The sequence below is a fragment of the Sturnira hondurensis genome, unplaced genomic scaffold (assembly GCF_014824575.4).
Source record: "Sturnira hondurensis isolate 20B ecotype Veracruz unplaced genomic scaffold, ASM1482457v3 Scaffold0008480, whole genome shotgun sequence".
In the NCBI taxonomy this organism is placed as follows: Eukaryota; Metazoa; Chordata; class Mammalia; order Chiroptera; family Phyllostomidae; genus Sturnira; species Sturnira hondurensis.
The window spans coordinates 48,228-70,211 of NW_028081111.1; the positions used below are offsets into that span (position 1 = coordinate 48,228).

Consider the following 21,984-nt stretch of genomic DNA (forward strand, 5'->3'; position numbering starts at 1 on the left):
TTCTTTTCTTGCTTGGAGTGTTTCCATTGAGAATTCAGTAGCTAACCTGATTGGGGCTCCCTTGTATGTTACTTCCTTTTTCTCCCTTCCTGCCTTTAAGATTCTCTTTGTCTTGGAATTTTGCCATTTTAATGATGATGTGTCTTAAAGTGGGCCTCTTTGCGTTTCTCTTGATTGCGACTCTGTGATTCCTGGATTCGTGTGATATTTTTTCTCTCATCATATTAGGGAAGTTTTCCCTCATCATTTTTTTAAATATATTTTTATCTCTTGTTCTTCTTCTTCTCCTTCTGGTATCCCTATTATTCAGATATTATTAAATTTCATATTGCTTTGCATTTTTCTTAATCCCTCTTCATTCTTTCAGAGCCTCTTTTCCTTTTTTTGCTCTTTCTTGGAGTTTTATTCTACTTTGTCTTCCAAGTCACTGATCTGATCTTCTGCTTCATCGATCCTGCTTTTGATTCCTTGTACTGTGTTCTTCAGTCCAGAAATTGTATTCTTCATTTTCTCTTGGCCTTTGCTAATAGTTTCTTTTTCTTTTTTCATGTTGATATAATTTGCAGAGAGTTCATTGTAGCTCCCCTGTAGTTTCTGGTAGCTCATTGTGAGCTCTTTGAATTTCCTTTTAACCAGTGCTTTGAATTCAATATCTGATAGTTGACTTTACTGTATTTCATCTAACATTCTTTCTGGGGCTCCACCTTTCTTTCATTTGGGGATTGTCTTTTTTTTCCTTCCCATTGTTTGTGAGACTCTTCTTGTTACATTCAGCTTCTTAAATTGAGCTGTTCTGACTCCCTGGGTTTATGGTGTGAACTTCTATGGTAGAATACTTGTGAAATTCAGTGGTACAGTCTCTTTCAGATATCTTGATGTTCTCTGCTTCCACCTACTCCTTTTTTTGTGTGTGTGTGATCATTTGGAGGGACAGGCAAAATGGTTTATGACAGCATAAGAGTATGTTATGATATTTACAGTCACAGCCAGTAGAGAAGATCTTAAGGCTATATATAGTGTTAACCGTAATCTCCAACCCAACTTGCCACTTTTAAGAAAGGATGGACAAAAGATAAGTCTCTTGTTGGGGAGGGAAGACTTGTGAGTTGGTTGTAGAAAGCAGTGAGGTTGCAGGTGGTCAGATGTTGAGGTAAGGTGAAAGAAAGTAAAGAATAGTAAATAGGTGCAATGTGTGAACAAATAGAGTTAATCACTCCAGTAATAGAATTCGGAAACCTGTAAAATGGGCTAAGATCCGAGAGATGTGTAGTGAAGTTTTTACAATTGTATAGAACAGGTATTATTTACAATAATATTAGAGCAACAATCATATGACAGACTCTGTGTGATCTGGAGAAGATGAATAGGGGTATAGCGCTTTGGGTAGTGTGCTAAAGGAAAGCAAGTAGCATGAAGTATAGTAAATCAACAATACACTGTGGAGGAGAGAACAGGGGAAACCTGTCAAATGAAACAATATAACCAGCCAAGGCTACGAAGCCTATACAGAAAGAGGAGGAATACAAAGATACCATTAAAATATGAAAGAAGTGAGAATAATGAAAAAGGGGTTTTTTTTGTCTCAATATCGAGACAGTTTCTTAGTATTAATTTGGTTCATTATACTATGTAGAAATAAGGGCTTTCAAATCCTTTTAAGTTATCAGTAATGATATCACATTTGCTGCTGTGGATCCTTTAATGCTGTGGCACTAGAAATATCCCTCCAAGGCACTAATATTTCACCTGCAATAAAAGAAAAAAAAAAAACAGAAAAATGTTTCCAAACGACCATTCAGTTGCATTCAGTAGCTGGAGAGAACTAGAACAGATATTTTAAAGAACAAATAGATTCTGATATTTGTATTACTATACAAATGTGCAGCACCTTGTGGCTTCTCTGGTATAGCAAAGTGAAATTTGTCTCTCTTTCTCTACTGCTGGGATGCCCCCTGTTTGGATCCCACTCTGGTCTTTTCACGGTTCCTAGTTTGTGTACCTTGTGGGTAAAAGAAAACAAAGCAACAAACAAAAATTAAGCAGGAGAAGGGAGGAAAAGGCAATAAGTTTGGAAAGAAAGGAAGGACTAAAACAGGAAAGAAGAGAGGGAAAAAGTATTGAAAAATAAAAATAAAAAGATACAAGAATACTAAAAAAAAAGTTACTACTAAGGGAGAAAAAAACACACCAAAATAATCACTTGTTGGTTTCAAACTGTCCAAAGCAGTTTTTCTGGTTGCAGCAGGTTGCGGGTCAATTGCTGTGGTCTTTCTGAGAGTGCTCCTGCAAGAGCTAACCTCTCCCAGGGCTCCCAGCGAAGGGGATCTGGGTTCTTTTCAGAGCACCTTCCCTGGGGGTCCTCTCTGTGGGCTGGAGTGCAGGCACGTTCACGCCAGCTATGCTGCGTGGGTCTAGCGGGATCTGTCACAGTCCTTCCCAGTTATGTGGCGGAACTCAAGTGATTTCGCCCCTCCTTTGGATCTCTGCTAGGCTGGGTGGGAACCAAGCCAAGGTGCTGTGGCAGGAGAACACCTCAGTCCATTTTCCAAAAAAAAATCTTCTCCAGAAAGCCTTCCTCTCAGCCCACCCCAATCCCCAGCCAGACGGGTGACAGCAATGCGCCTGTCAGTTCTCCCAGGCTGGCGACCACAGAGTCAGCAGTTGAATATGGCCCTTTGTCCTTGTTAACCTCCCTGTAAACTCAAGCAGACAGGTCTCTGTCTGGTGTTGCCCAGCCTTGCTTAGACAGGGAGAGAGGGAGTTGATGACCCAGCTCTCTCCCAAGGACCCTGCAGCAAACCCAAGACTCCCAAAGAGTCTGCCGCGTGCCGGGTCCTGAGTCCCGAAGAGTCCATGGCAGATGCCACCTGGCGCTGGTCACAGACCTGGGCCTCTGGACCCTGACTGTGGAGGCGGCACCGAGGCCACTGGCCGAGGGCGCTGGCCGCTGCTGCCACTGCTCTTGTCTTTGGTCAGGTCCCTGAGACCCCACTGACCTGCAGCTGTCTCCTTACTGTCTGGTCCTTCAGCGTTCGTCACAATCTCTGGTCTCTTCTTTTCATAAATGCTGGGGAACTGCTGGTTGATTGCGCTGTTCCTCAGTAGATCTGCCAGGATTTTCTCCCATGTGTATTGGAGCTGGAATCCGCTCCATCCTAGTCTGTTGCCATGTCCCCCCCTCTCTCAAAAGATAAATTTTTAAAAGTACAGACCATATAGCAAAAGAAAACAGGAAGGAAACATTAAAATATAGAAAGATAAATACAATTAAAAATAAGAGTATATATATTAAAGCCCATTTATGTGGGATATTTTCATGTATTTATTTATTTTTTTAAGATTTTATTTATCTTTAGAGGGGAAGGGAAGGAGAGAGGGAGAAATATCAGTGTATGCCTCTCATACATCCCCTGCTGGGAACTGGCTTGCAATCCAGGCATGTGCCCTGACTCGGAATCGAACCACGATCTTTTTATTCGCAGGCTCGCGCTCAATCCACTGAGTTACACCAGCCAGGGCTCATGTATTTATTTTTTTAAAAAACTTAGATTGGATCAAAAGAACAAAACCTAAAATGACTCAATTTAAATTTTAAAAAATTGGCAGTGATATGCAAATGGGAGTTTAAAAGTGTTGCAATTTTATTATCCAAAGGAATGAGTTCTGGATAACAAGTATTGCACGTTAATGGAAGACTTTGTAATGCTGAGGTATAGTCTGTCTTCAGATAGAACTCTCCTGAACTAAACAGTACATTCAGCATACCACTGAAACAGGAAATATACAGGAAACAAAAAGATAATTGACAAAGAAAATAGTGTGAACAGTGTGTAGGTATAGATTCCTATTTCTTTGGTATTATTCTCTTTGCTCACATCCAGATAAATAACTACTTACATTTTTTTTCTTTATTTTGTCTACGCTTTACAACCACTCTTTGGATGTGACGTATGCAGTCTATCAAACCTGTCTCTCTTTACCCTGCAGATTATCTCATGTCCTATTTCACAAAATATTGGCCAACAGACCTAAGTAACCTTACTCTTCCACCTACTCTTCCTCACAAACTGTTTTGCTTCTTTGCATAGAAGAGATGTTTCTCATTCTAACACTGAGTCTACCATTTCCCCTCTTATGGTGTCAATATCGTGTCCTCTGAGATTAACAGACCATATCTGTAGCTCAGATCTCTCCTACACCCCTCTCCTGGGATGCCCGTAAGGCATCTCAAACTCATCATGCTAAAATTGAACACATCACTTTTGTCCCTGGTGTAGCTTTCTCTAGAATTCATTACTTCAGTGAATAGAGCCATGATCACTGAAGTACTCATTTTCACCTTGTTGGAGCTGTAGCTCATGATTAATGCAAGGCATAGTAGATTTACGTGTATTATGAATGGATTGTTTTAGCTATGTAAAGAAACATTTGTCATATTATTTACAAAACCAGTAGTGTAATCATTGTTTTGGCAATGGAACATGTAAGAGAATTACCGGTACTCTATGACTGCTGCTTTTTTCTTCTCCAAGTTCATACCTTTGCCGTGTTTCTTAGGGCATTCCTTTGGCATTTTCACTTTGAATGTGGGAAGTAACTTTCTCCATTGTTCAAAGAAGATATGGAATCATAAAAAATATATAAAGAAAAGCCTAGAAAAGGATTCCTGGAAAACAAGATGGTAAAACTATTGAGATGGTGAATTGGTATTAATGGCACTTGGCTGTGGGGAGAGGTAGCAGGAGTAAAAACAGGCTCTGTCTGTGCAAAGGCAGGCTGACTATGTACATAAGCCAGTTCTGGTCAGTTATCTACTCGCTGATAATTGTTGAATCACAGTATAAAGAGAAACTCCTGTGTACTTTCCTGAGGGACAGTAAACTATAAAGTTTCATGGAATTTTAAATTGCCCTTTCTTACTCATCGAAGAGTAGCAAGAAACTGTTTTATCACTATTTTAAAAGAGTTTGACAACATAATTTTTGCTATTAACTGGATATTTTAATATTTGTCTTGTATTTTTTTCATTTTCTATTGTAACTGTGGTGACAAATTACTATAGAGTTATTTGAATCTCTTGATTGTCAAAGGAGTAGGGAATGCGTGAGGGAGGGAAAGTGCTATGGTGGTATGTATGAGAGAGATATTTATGTTTGTGAAAGGGAAATGAATGAGTTACTAAGTCTGAATATTGCTTAAGAGTTTTAAAATTGTTGAGGCAGGGATCAGGTTGAGAACCACAAGATTTAAAATTTTGAGAAAAGCCAGGACCAGAAACATCTGTTCTAGTGTTCTCCAGCTACTGAATGCAACTGAATGGTCATTTAGAAACATTTTTCTGTTTTTTTTTCTTTTATTGCAGGTGAAATATTAGTGCGTTGGAGGGATATTTCTAGTGCCACAGCATTAAAGGATCCACAGCAGCAAATGTGATATCATTACTGATAACTTAAAAGGATTTGAAAGCCCTTATTTCTACATAGTATAATGAACCAAATTAATACTAAGAAATTGTCTCGATATTAAGTGAAACAGTTTCTTCGTTGTGCCAGCTTAAAATAAGGACCATGCAAGAAAGTTCCAGTGGATATGGAATATGGGTGTTCGTAGTAGATATGGAAGCGGCATATCTCTTACAAATATTTTTGTTTTTAATGTGTTAAAATGCTAGTAGTTTAAACTACTTTGTAAGCACAGGCTTTAAAAAGGAAGCTTTTGAGTTGGGGACAATTCTAACAGTTTTCTTAACAGGCTTTTACTTTGTTTTCAGATTTCTTCCATCTGAGTACCATAAAAAGGACAACTGTTTGAATATCCTGTTTTCTTTTAGAGACAGTTGTCTACAAGATCATTAATTGCTTAATGTAATTTTTTTCTTTTCTTTCCTTTTATGTTTTCTGCTAGATATTAAGGCTAAGACATACTACAGTTGTAACAACAAAGAAAAAATTGGCTGCCTTAAGACGTGAAACCTACACAGTGGATTTTATTAAAAAGCAGATTGAGGAGTTCAACCTAGGGAAGAGACATTTAGCCAACATGATGGGAGAAGATCCAGAAACTTTTACACAAGAGGATATTGATGTGAGTACAGCTCCTCTGTTGAAAAGTGATTGCTACAAAGGTGTCCAGCCTTTTGGCATCTCTGTGCCACACTGGAAGAAGAAGAGTTGTCTTCGGCTACACATTAAATACATTGCGACATGTAATCACAAAAAAAACCTCACAATGCTTTAAGTACATTTATGATTTTGTGATGGGCTGCATTCACAGCCATCCTGGGCTGCGGGTGGCCCGTGGGCTATAGGTTGGACACCCCTGACAGAGTTTTAGATACCAAAGCACTGTTCTCCAGCATGGGCCCTTTATTTCTTTGTAAACTTTAATGAAACTGGCAAAATAAGGAAAATGCCACTATACTTTGCAAGTTGAAATGGTGCTTTCAAAGACAGATGCTATTCTGTATTTGAAGCATAATAAAGTATAGTGAGTTTTAGATTTTTACTTGAAATGGATATTTTCTTTGATTTAAGGTCATAGAAGCCACTGTGAATGCTTATATACAATTTGGAAATATTTATACAGTGGTGTAGACTTAAATTTGGCTTTCTTACAAAAATGATAAAACAAATGGTAATGGAAATATACTCAAGTTTATAGGAGATTCCATAAGTAAACCTAACCCCAGAGTTTTTATCAACTATATATTTACATTTTTAAAGTGAGGGCATATTCTAAGTGATTTAAGAACATTATGGACAGGAAACCTGTCCCAGAGTGGGTCTGCATAAGGGCAGCTGGTAGTTTGTGGGTTTTTGGCTTTGTGTGGGAAAGATTTCACAACACTAGCCTAGGGGACTATGAGGATGTATTTCTTAAAGCTGGGGAGAGTAAACAAGGAAGGACTTAGCATAGAAGAAACAACAGGAAAGCCCAGGCTGGGCTGCCTTAGCTCACTGGAAGTCAGAGAAAAGAGGGCCTTGGGGACAAGTTTACAGGGTTAGACTAGGACGAGGTGCCACTGCCCATCGTTCCTCTGGTTGCAGTTCTCCTGGGGACCCTTGGAATTTAGGAGATGTGTGCCTGTGGCAGAATAAGAGAGGGAAGGGAGTGGCACAGACTGTCCCCCAAAGGGCGAGCGCAAGCCCAGTCCTTTGTCTTAAGGCATTTTTTTTTCTTACCGGTGGGAATCTTAGTGGAGGTCTCAGGGGAGGGTTTTAGCAGAAAATTCATCAGGTTTCCAGATGTGCTCTTTGAGGTCATGATCTTCACTGATTGGTCAATGTTGGGTCAGGGGGGACATTAGACGTTGCAGCCAGACTACTCCTGCTATCACCCACCTTCTTTTACTGCTTTTCTGTGGCTGGATCCGAATAGAACTGAGACCTAGATGTTATATCTAGGGAAATGTTTTTCTGTATCTGGCTGTAAATTGCTCGGCCAGTTTCTTCAGCCATGTGTCTCAGTTTTCCCATTCTACTCACCAGTGAATTTTCCTAGCTTGTTCTTACTCTCCTGCCTCAAGAATAGGTTAGAATGTTGACTTCTAGCCAAGATGGAGGCATAGGTAAAAAATAAAAACAAAAAATAACCAGAACTGACAGAAAAATTGAACTGTGTGGAAGTCCCACAACCAAGGAGCTAAAGAAGAAATATTCATCCAGACTGGTAGGAGGAGCAGCGAAGGATAGCTGGAGCAGAGAGGGCTCACGGCAAGGCAGTGGCTACTGCTGGATGCAGCAAGGCAGTGGATTGTGGAACAGGGTATGGAATGCAAAGCAGCTGGTGGACAAAGCAGTCCCACATTCCCATGCAGGTAAACCAGGCAAAACTGGGGAGTGGGACATACCACACAATCCAGAGTCCCAGGTTGGGGAAATAAAGCTTCAAACCACTGATTGAAAATACCTGTGGGGGTTAAGGTGCCAGGAGAAACTCCCAGCCTCATAGGAGAGTTCATTGGAGGAGACCCACAGGGTCCTAGAACATACACAAACCCAACCACATGGGAATCGGGACCAGAATGGCCCAATTTGCTTGTGAGAAGTAGGGGAAGCAACTGAAATCTGGCAGAGAGCAGAGCAAGCACCATAGTTCTATCTCGGACCCCTACCCCACATATAGCCTCACAACCCAGCAACGTGGGTTACCCTGCCCCAATGAATACCTAAGGCTCTGCTCCTCACTACATAACAGGCACATCAAGACCAAAAAAATGGCAGAAATGAAAGAGTAGATGAAAACTCCAGGAAAAAATACAGCTGAGCAAAGAGGAGATAGCCAACCTATCAGATGCACAGTTCAAAATATTGGTAATCAGGATGCTTACAGAATTGGTTGAATTTGGTTGCAAATTAGATGAAAAAAAAAGAAAGCGACACTAAGTGAAATGAAGGAAAATGTACAAGGAACCAATAGTGATGGGAAGGAAACTGGGACTCAAATCAAGGGAGTGGACCAGAAGGAAGAAAGAAACATTCAACCAGCACAGAATAGAGAAACAAGAATTCAAAAATATGAGAGGCTTAGGAACCTCCAGGACATCTTTAAACATTCTAATATCCGAATTATAGGGGTACCAGATGGAAAATAGGAAGATAAACAAGTGGAACACTAATTTAAACAAATGATGGAGGAAAGCTTCCCCAGTCTGGTAAAGGAAATAGACTTCCAGGAAGTCCAGGAAGCTCAGAGAGTCCCAAAGAAGTTGGACCCAAGGAGGAACACAGCAAGGCACATCATAATTACATTACCCAAGATTAAAATTAAGGAGAGAATCCTAGAAACAGCAAGACAAATGGAGAGAGTTACCTATGGAGTACCCATAATAGTGTCAACTAATTTCTCAAAAGAGACCTTGCAGGCAAGAAGGAACTGGAAAGAAGTATTCATTCAAGTCATGAAATGCAAGGACCTATATCCAAGATTGCTCTATCCAGCAAAGGCTTTCCTTTAGAATGGAAGGACAGATAAAGTGCTTCTCAGATAAGGTCAAGTTAGAGGAATTCATCACCAAGCCCTTATCGTATGAAATGTTAAAGGGATTTATCAATGAGAAAGGAGATAAAACATATGAACAGTAAAATGACAGCAAACTCACAATTATTAACCAGACCTAAAACAAAAGCAAAAAAAACAAACTAAGCAAATGTGTAGAACAGGGACAGGACCACAGAAATGGAGATCACATGGAGGGTTATCAACGTGGGAGGGGAAGAGGGGAGGAAAAGGTACAGAAAATAAGTAACATAGATGGGGAGGCGGTAAGAACAGTATGGGAAATGTAGAAGCCAAAGAACTTATAAGTATGATACATGGACATGAACTAAATGTGGGGATTGAGGGTGGGAGGGGAGTGAAAGGGGAAATGGGACAACTGTAATAGCATAAGCAATAAAATATATTAAAAATTATTAATTTCAAAAAATAAGTTAGAATGCTATTTCTGTACCTCTTTTGAATTATAATCCCAGTAAAAGTATCGGGTTGGCCAAAGAGCCTGTTTAATTTTTTCTGTAAAATGAAATACACACATTTTTCATTTTCACCCACAACTTTATTGATCTGGATATTTTGAGTATGTTGGCTGTCTCCTATGTGGTATAACATTGATCTCAATATTTCGGTTTGATCACTATAAACTTCAACTGGTCTGCCCAGCCATGGAGTACCATCCAGCAAGAAATCTCCAAGATAAAACTTTGAAAACCACTTTTGACATGTTTGATAAGTCACAGCACCTTCTCTATACACTGCACAAACCTGTTTTTTGTCTCAGTTGTCCTTTTACCTTTCCTGAAATAATAAAGCATAATATGCTGAAAGTGTTGCATACTTCCATCTTCAATATTAAAATGACCACACAAAAATTAACCGGTTTTGATGGGTTTTTTAAATGCACACTGATACGACAGCTGTCACAATACAATTTAACAAAATTGTTTCAAATGAAGTTAAAGATAACTAAGTGCTGCTAGAGCCATCTTACAGAAACAAATTTTTTGACCAATCCAATAGTAATAATATTAGTTCTTTGCTAGGCATATTAGTTCTTTTGCATATTAGCAAAAGAAAACAATTTAACAATTTTGAAGCTTTTTCTCATTTTTAAGAAAGTAACAGTGACATCCAATGGAATTTTATATTTAACTGCAGAACATCTTTATAGATTTAACATTTTATATGATTTTTAAATATATCATTACTTTAATCATTTTGTGTTTTAGGCATTTTACTTTATTTCCCATGTTTTTGTGTACCTTTCCTAATTATTTATAAATGGTACTTCAGTATCTCTTTAACACACCCGACCAGCATTTTGTGACTGAGCTAGAAGGATTGCCCTTGTAGGTCTAGGTGATTTGTAGTTGTGGACCTCATACCTTCTGTCTTGTTTTTTAATTTTATGATAATCTGGACAGTATTGGGGATGTTAAACCGGTATTTTTATAACATTGATTTTATGAAAGGTTGTGTAAATATTACTCCATTTTTAGAAGAGGGGACTGAGGACAGAAAGAATAAGCATCATGTTTAAAGATGTAAGTGTGGATAAAGAAAAAAGCTATAAAACTTTAAACTTTGAGCCTAGTGTTCTTTCTTCATATGTGTTTTATTTCTTAGATATAAACATCTGATAATACCCAGAATGTATTACAGTTTTTAGCCATATACTCAAAATATTGTGATTTTCAATAAGAATTGAAGAAAATAAAACGTAACTAGTATTTGCTACTCAAAAAATTATTACATTTTGAAGAAGAATTGAAGAAAAGGACCAAAAACTAAATAAGATTTTCTTCCCCATTTAAGAATATGTATTAGACTTCCGGCCAAGTTGGAGGCGTAAGTGGAAACACTGTGCCTCCTCACACAACCAAGTTTAAAGACAACAAAGTTTTAGTTACAAAAACGCAGCCAAAACACAGGAAATTGAACTGTACGGAAGTCCAACAACAACGAACCATTCAGCCAGACCGGTTAGAGGGGCGGAGTCAGTGGTGGAGCAGGGTCGGCAGGAAAGAACGCAAGTGGCAGCTGGCGGATCCCAGGCATGTGATGGCAAAGGGCGGACCCAGTGAGGGCGCAAGGCAGCTGGCTGACCATGGTCACAGATTCGTATGCAGATAAACCAAACAAAGGAGTGAGACAGGCCACTCAGGCTAGGGCCTCAGCAATGGGAATTAGAGCCTGAAAGCACAAATTGGAAAGACTTTCGGGGTCAAGGTACCAGGAGAAGCTCCCAGGCTCACAGAGAGTTCATTGGAGAGATCCACAGGGTCATGGAGGGTACACAAGCCCACATACCTGGGAACCAGCACCAGAGGGCCCATTTTGCCTTTGGGAAGTGGCAGAGGGGACAGAAATCTGAGAGAGAGCAGAACTAATGCCATTTCACCTCTCTGACCCCACCCCACATACAGCGTCACAACCCAGTGACCTGGGTTGCCCCGCCCTGGTGAGCAGCTAAGGCTACGCCCCTCATACATAACGGGTGTGAACAGACCAAAACATTTTGGCTTAAGAACAGCTCAAAGCCCCAGAGCCAGTAAATCTAAGTGACCAAGAGATAGCTAACCTTACAGATGCACAGTTCAAAACACTGGTGATCAGGATGCTCACAGAACTGGTCGATTTTAGTCACAAATTAGAGGAACATACGAAGGCTAAACTAATTGAAATGAAGGGAAATGCACAGGAAACCAATAGTAATGGAAAGGAAACTGGGACTCAAATCAAGAGAGTGGACCAGAAGGAAGAACGAAACATCCAACCAGAAAGGAATGAAGAAATGAGAATTCAAAAAAATGAGGAGAGGCTTAGGAACCTCCTGGACATCTTTAAACGTTCCTACATCCGAATTATAGGGGAAGGGGAAGAGGAACAGCCACGAGTGGAAAACTTATTTGAACAAATAATAAAGGAGAACTTCCCCAATCTGGCAAAGGAAATAGACATCCAGGAAGCTCAGAGAGTCCCAAAGAAGTTGGACCCAAGAAGGAACACACCAAGGCATATCATCATTACATTAGCCAAGATTAAAATGAAGGGGAGAATCCTAGAAGCAGCAAGAGATAAGGGGACAGTCACCTACAAAGGAGTGCCCATCAGACTGTCAGCTGATTTCTCAAAGAGACCTTGCAGGCAAGAAGGGGCTGGAAAGAAGTATTCCAAGTCATGAAATCCAAAGACCTACAGCCAAGATGGCTTTATCCAGCAAAGCTTTCATTTAGAATGGAAGGACAGATAAAGTGCTTCTCAGATAAGGTCAAGTTCAAGGAGTTCACCATCACCAAGTCCTTATTATATGAAATAGTAAAGGGACTTATCTAAGAAAAAGAAGATAAAAATATGAACAGTGAAAGGATGGCAAAATCACAGTTATTAACCACACCTAAAACAAAAGCAAAGTAAGTGGATAGCTGCATAAGGAGTGGAACCATAGAAATGGAGATCACATGGAGGGTTAGCAATAGGGGGGTGGGAGGAGGAAAAGGAGGGAGAAGGTGCAGAGAATAAGTAGCATAGACAGTAGGTAGAAAATAGATAGGGGGGAGGGCAAGAATAGTATGGGAAATATAGAATCTAAAGAACTTGTGACACATGGATGTAAATGAAAGGGAGGACTGATGAGGCGTGTGCAGGGTGGAGGGGAGTAAAGGGGGGGAATAGGACAACTGTAATGGCATAATCAATAAAGTATATTTTTTAAAAAATATTTATTAATATGTATCCTTTTAAAAATACAGGTATAATAAGCATCTTGGTGGGGTACTTACACTATTTTTCAGAGAGAAATAGAATCTGTATCTGTGTGCCTCTAAGTCTAAGACAATTTATTTTGCTGTTTACTTTTTAAAAATTATTTTTATTGATTATGCTATTACAGTTGTCCTTTTTTTTCCCCTTAATTCCCCTCAGCCCACCACCCACCACCCACCTGCATCACCTCCTCTTAGTTCATGCCCATGGGTTGTATATATAAGTTCTTTGGCTTCTCCATTTCCTACACTATTCTTAATCTCCTCCTGTCTATTTTCTTCCTACCATTTATTCTACTTATTTCCTATACCTTTTCTCCCATCTTCTCACTCTCCCTCCCTGCTGATAACCTTCCTTGTGATCCTCTATTTCTTTGATTCTGTTCCTCTTCCAGTTGTTTGCTTAGTTTTAGTTTTTGTTTTTTTTAGGATCAGTTGTTGATAGATGTGAGTTTGCTGTCATTTTACTGTTCATATTTTTTATCTTCTTTTTCTTAGATAAGTCCCTTTAACATTTCATATAATAAGGGCTTGGTGATGGTGAACTCCTTAACTTGACCTTATCTGGGAACCACTTTATCTGCCCTTCCATTCTAAATGATAGCTTTGCTGGATAGAGCAATCTTGAATGTAGGTCCTTGTCTCATGACTTGGAATACTTCTTTCCAGCCCCTTCTTGCCTGTTTGGTTTCTTTGAGAAATCAGCTGATAGTCTGATGGGATCTCTTTTATAGGTAACAGTCTTCTTTTCTCTTGCTGCTTTTAAGAATCCCATTTTATCTTTAGTCTTGTGTAATGAAATTGTCATGTGCGTTAATGTGTGTTTCTTTGTCTCTATCCTCTTTGGTTCTCTGAGATTCCTGGATGTCTATTTCCTTTGCCAGATTAGGGAAGTTCTCTTTCATTATGTTTTCAAATTAGTTTTCAATTTGTTGCTCTTCCTCTTCTTTTTTCTGGTACCCCTGTGATTCAGATGTTGGAACATACCAGGTTTTCTCTGAGATTCCTAAGCCTCTTCATTTTTTGAATTTTTGCTGCTTCATTCTGTTCTGGCTGAATGTTTATTTATTCCTTCTGCTTCAAACCATTGATTGATCTGAGTCCCAGTTTCCTTCCTCTCAGTGTTGGTTTCCTGTACATTTTCCTTTTCATAGCCTTCACTTTTTTTTTCCTCTATTTTGTGACCATAGTCAACCATTTCTGTGAGTATCCTGATTACCAGTGCTTTCAACTCTGCATCTGATAGATTGGCTATCTCTTGATCGCTTAGTTGTATTTTTTCTGGAGCTTTAATTGGTCATTTCATTTGGGCCATTTTTTGTCTTGGCATACCTGTTACATAGTAAAGGGCAGAGCCTTAGGTATTCGCCAGGGCAAGGCAACCCTTGTAACTATGTTGTGGCACGGTATGTGGGGGAGAGGTCCAAGAGGGAACAATGACCCTTGTTCAGCTCCCAACCAGCTTTCAGTCACTTCCTCTACTACTGACAAGCAAATTGGGCCCTTTTGCTGATTCCCCAGGTGATGGGTTTGTGTACGTTCTAGGACCCTGTGGGTCTCCAACATATTCTGAGAAGCTGTAAGTTTATCCCTCTACCTCAGCCTCCACAGTTTATTCGGTCAGAAGTTTTGACACTTTATTTTTCCACGCTGGAACCCTGGGTTGCGTGGTCTGTCTCACTCCCCAGTTATTCTTCCTGGTTTTACCTGCATGCAAATGTGGGACCACCCAGTCCTCCAGCTGCTGCTTTGTCTTGAGTCCTCTCCACCCCAGCTGTTCATATCCTCTCCTACCAGTCTGGATGAATGTTTCTTCTTTAACTCCTTGGTTGTGGGACTTCCATGCAGTTTGATTTTCTGGCAGTTCTGGTTATTCTTTTTTCTTTTTAAATTTGTTATTGTACTTGTTTTTGTTGTGCGAGGAGGCTCAATATGTCTACCTATGTCTCCATCTTAGCCAGAAGTCCCCTAAAGTTGTTTACTTTTTTGTTTTGTTTTGGGAGGCTGCATTGAAACATACCTTCACATACTATCTAAAGAGTATACTTCACTGGTTTTTATCTGTCCACAGAGTTTCACAGCCATTCCGTCAATCTAATTGTAGACCATTTTCATCACCCCTCTACCTTTTAGCAGCCACTGTGAAACTTCTTCAGCCCCCCAAGCTCTAGACAACTACTTTGTATTTTTTGTCTGTATAGATTTGCCTCCTCTGGACATTTTATATAAGCAGCGTCATATAAGACGTGATCTTTTGTGAGTGGCTTCTTTTGCTTAGCATATTGTTTTTAAGATTTATCCATGTGTTAACCTGTGTCAGTTCATTCCTTTTTTTGGCAAATAATTTTCCATTGTATAGTTATACAACATTTCTTTTTAATCCATTCATTAGTTGATGGGCATTTAGATTGTTTCTATGTGGCTGTCATGAATTATGCTGGTATAAACATTTGTAAAAGTGTTTGTGTGGTCATGTTTTCACTTCATGTTTTGCATATGTACCTAAGAAACCATTGCTAATCCAAGGTAATGAAGACTTACACTTACGTTTTCTTTAGAGAATTTTATAATTTTTAGTTCTTTCTTAAGTTTTTGATTCCTAAGTCTTTGATTCATTTTGGGGCAGTTTTTATAGTAGTGTAAGTTAGGGTTCCAGCTTCATTCTTTTACTTGAGGATACCTAGCTGTCCTACCAGCATTTGTTAAACAGAGTAGTTTCCCCATTGACTTGTTTCAGCACCGGAAAATCAATCGGCTGTAAATCTGAGGGTTTATTTCTAGACTCTCAATTACATTTCATTGACCTGTATGTTTTTATGTCAGTATTATACTGTCTTCATTATTATAGTTTTATAATCAGTTTTGAAATTGGGAAGTACTCCTACTTTGTTCTTCTGTTTCAAGATCATTTTGGCTATTATGTGCCCTTTGAATTTCCTTACAAATTTTAGGATGAGTTTCTCAGTTTTTGCAAAGAGCTGGCTAGCACTTTCATAGAGATTATATTGAATCTCCAGGTCCATTTTGGGTATCACCAGCCTAATTTTGTCCTCTGATCTGTGAACTTGGGAAGTCTTTTTATTTATTTAGATCCTTAATTTCTTTTCAATGATATTTTATAGTTTTGAGAGTTTAAGTTTGTTGTTTTTAAAAGTTTATTCCTTAGAAATAATTTTTCTGATGCTTAAATTAAAAGCATTAATTTCTTTCAAATTTTTTTTTGGTAGAATTGTTTTCTTTATTTTTAAATTCTTTTTTTTTTTTTTTACTTTTTTACAGATTTTATTTAGAGAGAAAGAAAGGGTGATGTGAGAGCTAGATATCAATTGTTTACCTCTTATACACACCCTGACCAGGGACTGAACCCGCAACCCAGGCATGCAAAAAGATCACTGGTTCTATTTCCACTCAGGACATTCGCCTGGTCTTGGGGTTCAGTTCCCAATTGGGGCTCTCTGAGAGGCAACTGATTGATCTTTCTCTCTCACATCAGCATTTCTCTTCCTCTCTTTCTCCTTCCCGTCCCCTCTCTCTAAAAATAAAATAATAAATAAAGCTTTTAAACATTGTTCATTGAAACATTACTATTAATAGTTAAACTTTTAATAGGACCTTGAGCTAACACAAATATAGGATGTCAATTAAGATTCACAAGAATCAGATTTTATTTTGTGTCAAACTTAATACTTTAAAATAGTGATTTTCAACTGATTTACCATGGCACAGAGTTTTTAAAGCAGGTGATACCGATTTAGTTAGGGGTACTGACCTCTTTTCCCTTAGATTGTCAAATATAAAAAATGACAACAGCTAACACAACAATAACCATCAGGTGTGAATTAGTCAAAGTTACCTTTAAATTATACTTTTCTTTTGTCTGATTGGCAAAAATATAATGTTTGATGTGCTGTGGAATTTTAGTAATTTATGTGTTCTGTGAGATGAAAAAGGTTGAAAATCACTGCTTTAAAGGATGCAAATTATTTGTTTATTTTTTTACATTAATTGACTTGGGTGTTAAACTAACTTTGTGTTTCTAGAGTCAGTATGGATAATCCTTTTTTATGTGTTTCTGGAGTAGACTTGCCAGCATTTGGCTAAGGATTTTTGCTTCCAATTAATTGTCATCTACAATTTTCTTATAATGTCTTTGTCACCTCAGGATAATAGTGGCCTCATACAATAAGTTGGGAGATGTTCTCTCCTCTTTATTTTTGAGAGAATTTGTAAAGAATTGGTATTAATTATTCTTTAAATGTTTTGTTGAGTCCATCAGTGAAACCATCTGGGTCTGGCATGGTACAAGGGGAATATTTATTTTTATTACCATTTGCTTTTAAAAATGGACCTTCCCTCTCTCCTGTGACCTGTGTGTTCCCGAGTTCTCAGTAAAAAGAGCCCACTATCCAGCTGAGTTTACCCTTACAGGACCTTTGAGGATTTCTTTACAGCCTTCTGGAATGTACCAGTACATGCTGCATATTCAGCTCACAGAGAGAAATAGAATCAGTCAGCAGTTTTATAATTCTATCTGAGGGGATAAGTATTTTCACAACATAAGTATTAAAAACGAATTATGTTATTTGAAATGTTTAGTTCATTGCTCGTATGTTTTATCAAAGTATTAGTTTGGGATATTAAAGTTTATTTTCACAAGAATTTAATTTCTACAGAATAGACATGACCTATAATTTCATGCAGTTACCTATATAGTTAAAAGTCTAGACTTACTGTATAATTTTTACATAAGTAAATAAGGTGCCATTGGGTTTAGATTAAACTATTTATATTTTATGTATTCGAAACTGTCCATTTATACTGCTTATTAACCAATTGCTAAAATAATAATAGCCAAAACCATCTTGGAATGTGTTTAAGTAAAGATTTATAAGATTTAAAATATTTATTTGCATATGTTAAAATACCTTTAAAGTTTTTAAGGTGTTTACAACAGATACACATTGGTGTCTCCATCTCGAGTATCCTTTTTATATTATTTAGTGAAGTCTTAAAGGCTCCTATCATTTAATCAGAAATACTATGTGTAGTTTTGGTTTTTAAAATATAGAATTGTGTTCTAGACAAGATATGTTTAAATTGACATCACTAAGTAAATGTAAGGAGTGACAGCTTTTCTGTACTTTCTTTTTAAAGATTTTATTTATTTATTTTTAGAGAGAGGGGAAGGGAGGGAGAAAGAGAACTATCGATGTGTGAGAGAAACATCAGTAGGTTGCCTCTTGCATGTACCGCAACCCAGACACGCATCCTGACTGGGAAACTGGTGACCTTTCACCTTGCATGTCTACGCCCAGCCAACTGAGCCACACCAGTCAGAGTGTTTTTCTGTACTGTTATAACTATGTATGTATGGTGGAAGTAAGGTGATGTTATTTCGTGTCATTGTACTAATTGAATATAATAAAAAGTCTTTCTTAGACTTAACAGAAAAAAAGTAATGAAATCATCAATTAGTATTTTAAAGTCTCCAATTGCTTGATTAAAGTATGTGGAATCTTCTAAGATGAAGCTGAATTTCTTGTGTTGTGAGGAATATAGATGCAGAGCATTTAGAATTTGGTTGTTAAATGGATCTTTTTGGTAAAAATAAATGCATTATAGTTGAAGTGACATAGGAAGATGCAGAACTTGGGATAAGAAATTTTGCAGTGTCACTAACATTTTAATGTTGAGCAAGTTGAGCAAGTCACGGCACTGTCACTTGATTTTCTTGTCTCTAAAGTAGTAACAGCTGCTTGCCTACCTAAGACTGTAACTAAAGAACAGGAGTTTAATGCACTGTGTTATTCTCATACAATTAATTATAATAAATCTACTTACTTGAATCACTTACTAGTTTTCTAATTGCCTTTGTCACACAAATATTTCATGCCACTGAGACTTTGTGTTGGGGAGAATAATCTGAAATACTGTTGAAATACAGTGATTTATCACTGAGTGATTTAAACTGGAGGTTGCGTTGTATAGTAGGTTGGTGTTTTGTCTCACCCTCTAAAAGCCTGTGTGGGAGGGAGTGTTAGCCATTTGCCTGACACCAGTGATGGAATTCTGTGGTGCTAGACTTCCCTGCAAATGATTGATCTGCTTCACTGTTTCACATATCAATAAACTCTTTTGGCATTTTTATTAAATTTAGTGGGCTCCCTTTGGCATCTGAGTAGATATAAAAACAAAGAGGACAGTGATAACCATTATCAAGGCGTTAAAATAACTCACCCATTATGGTTCTTGTTTTCATTTGTTTTTGAAAATATTATTTTTGTAAGAGTTTCAGCTGTGTGTATAATTTGAAAGAGACTTGGCTGATGGGTCTTATCTAGCATTTCCATACTGACAAAATGCTTAATTATTTCTAAAGACCAAAAAAATCATTTGACATCCAAAATCAAGAAGATCTTTTAATCTTCCAGATAATCTGTGGAAGAACAGTATGATTGTTGTTTTATATTTAGAAGTTGTAATTCTTTTTATAATGTGTTTTTTAGTATATAAATTAAATGAGCTACAGTAATTTTATTTAATATGATCAGGAAATTAGATACTCCATAAAATAGAATTTTCCAGATAAGAAAGCCTATTTTCAATTATTTGTAATGAAAAATACCACCACTTATTGAACACCTCTTTTATATATGTGTGCAAGATGCTCTCGGGGAACCTGGTACACATGACTACAGTTAATGTTTATAAAAACCTTATGGGATAGTTTTTATTGTTGAAGAAACCAGGGCTATACAAGGTCTTTCTGTACCCAAAGTATGTTTTTCTACACTTTCAAAGATTATTTTTAGGGGTAATGTTTTCTAAAGTAAGTTGTAGTTTCCCCAACCTTGCACAGTAGAATATGAGTATAACTTAACATTACAATGCCTCAGCATTTTCCTTTTTATTATGGCTGTAAAACTGTGATTCCCAGCTGTGGCTCCTAGTGAATGTTTGTCCTTGTATTGAATGGCCTGGCTGTGCTTTATTCTGTTTCCTGCCATCTCCTTTCCTGTCACAATGTCTGTGCACATGTCTGCCCCTGGCCTCTCTTTCATGACTTCCCACCTTCCAATGTAACTACACTTACTAGGCATGTGAATTAAAATGAAGTGCCATTGGACTCAGTATGAGCACCTGTGTGCCCTTCCTACAAAGTAAAATCGTAAATTTATCAATATGGCAGCTATTTTTGCTCTTCATAGTCCTTTTTTGTTGTTTTCTATGTTTACAACTTTATTCAGGGTTGAGCTTGAATAGAAATCTGGTCTCTGGCCTCACTGAGTGTAGCGTATGTAGTTTTTGTCTGGGAATTATACTTAGCTAATCTTATATGCTAGTGTTTTCTTAATTTAATAAAGCTTTAAAAAGTGTTCAGATGTGGGTTGGTAAATTTTTAAATAAAATCAGATCAAATTTTATGAATAAAAATTCTGCTTGTAACTGTTGACACTTTAAAGTTAAATTATTTAGAAACCTTTTAATTCTTAAAGCACAGACTATCTGCTAGAATTTTTTTTTTGCAAAATTACTTTGCTGTATTTAATGCTCAATCTTGCTATTAAATGTATATGAAAATTTATTTTTAGTTGGTAAAATACCAAGTTAATTACAAAGAAATCAGTCATTGACAGGTATACATTTTCTACATTTCAAAACGTTTTAATTTTTGCCTGATTTTTTAAGTATACCTAAAAGAAAGAAATCACTTATTGCTCTTTCCTACTGAACTGCTGTAGTGCTACTGATTACCTTTAGAATATGTACTAAAAGGAAAAACGGGTCCCTCTAACAATCAGTGGTATATAGGTATCTTGCTCGAAGTACTTAAAATGCATGCTAAGAATTTTGAAAATAGGTCTTAATGCTGTGGTTCTCAATTCCTATGCCATAAATCTTTCACTGGTGATAGCCAAATGGTGATTGGTGTACATATAAGAAGTATTTTTGACTATAACAATACATGTTGCAGTGAGGAGGAACCTGTCAACTGAGTATTGAGCTGAGTGGGTTTTGTAATTCAATATAAAGCAGTTACACATTGATCAAAAGAAGACCTTATGTGTGGAAACTATAAAGAAATAGGCCCCATAGTCTGTAGCAGTGGCAGGGCAGAAAACAATTGTCCTCAAGTAGTGACCCAAGGCTAATGGCTGGCAGGTGAATAGTACAGTCAGTGCCCATATAACTTAATAGACATGATAACTTACTGTTATGCTGAAGTGGACACTGGGTTACAGTTACTGCCAGTGTGTTTAGTATTGTTGAGGTTTTTTATCATTTCGCATGTACCATCAAAAACTATTTTTCTCAAACTCATGCTGTAAGCACAAAAAAGTTGAGGATCACTGATAATTTGCATTTTTCCTCTTTGAATTAAGCAGTATCAGTTATAAAATTTTTGAAACATCGTATTAAATATGAATAGAGAATTACACTTGCATTTACTAATGTCTTTATTTGGGAATTAAAAGTTAAGTTCTTCATTACTATAGAATTTCAGGAAAAAAGCCAGCAAATTGATATATAACACTGCTGAAGTCTACCAATTACTTTTTAATTGGTATTATAGACCTCATTCTGAAACCAGAATGTTTTATTCTCCTAAGTGTGGATATGCTGTATGAAGTTTCTCTAATTGATTTGCTGTGCCTATTCCATTTGATGTATCATTTTTCACAATATTTCATAATTTGTGCTCACTTCTAATGAACAGAGTCGTTAGGACAGGCATGTCTAAGTACAACTGACAGCTAACATTAGGTGCCAGATGCAGTTTATAAAGCTATGTAGAAATGTAGAGAACAGTTTAAATAAATTAGCACCTGTACATTAGTCTCACTTGCTGGTAATTTATAAGCGAATCAGTAGAGATGACATTTAGGTAAGTCATTGATCAAGTTAACAGCTGCAAACCCACTGCCCAGCTGGGATAGCTAATTAATTGAGATTGCATTCGTGACCCAGTGCTTCTCCTGAGTTGAGTCTGCAATCTTTTTATACTTGACATAAACCTAAGAATATAGTCAAAAGTACTTTGCCCTCATTTCAGGCAACTCTTCAATGCCAGTATTCTAGTTAAAATCTAAAAAAGTAAGAAACTTGTTTATAATTGAGCATCTTTACTCCGTGACTCATTTTGGACTGATTTTTTAAAATTTGCATTCTTTATTTGTGTCAGTATTTTTTGTTTTAAATTCAAATAAGTTTTGCCATAGTC

The 21,984-nt window shown here is 37.5% G+C and overlaps 1 protein-coding gene and 1 pseudogene across 2 annotated transcripts in view; one reads left to right on the forward strand and one right to left on the reverse strand.

The window, feature by feature from the left end:
• LOC118992924 (leucine carboxyl methyltransferase 1-like) overlaps nucleotides 1–4,573 on the reverse strand; it is a 42,689-nt pseudogene extending 38,116 nt beyond the window's left edge.
• Nucleotides 4,574–5,904: 1,331 nt separating this feature from the next.
• MRPS9 (mitochondrial ribosomal protein S9) overlaps nucleotides 5,905–21,984 on the forward strand; it is a 48,085-nt gene continuing 32,005 nt past the window's right edge. Inside the window, exon 1 of one of the 2 annotated variants that reach the window (XM_037054975.1) lies at nucleotides 5,905–6,084. In XM_037054975.1, coding sequence (XP_036910870.1) covers nucleotides 6,040–6,084 — 45 coding nt within the window. In that variant the 5' untranslated portion in view covers nucleotides 5,905–6,039. The remainder of the gene's footprint in view (nucleotides 6,085–21,984) is intronic. The other variant, XM_037054974.1, reaches the window with a different exon arrangement.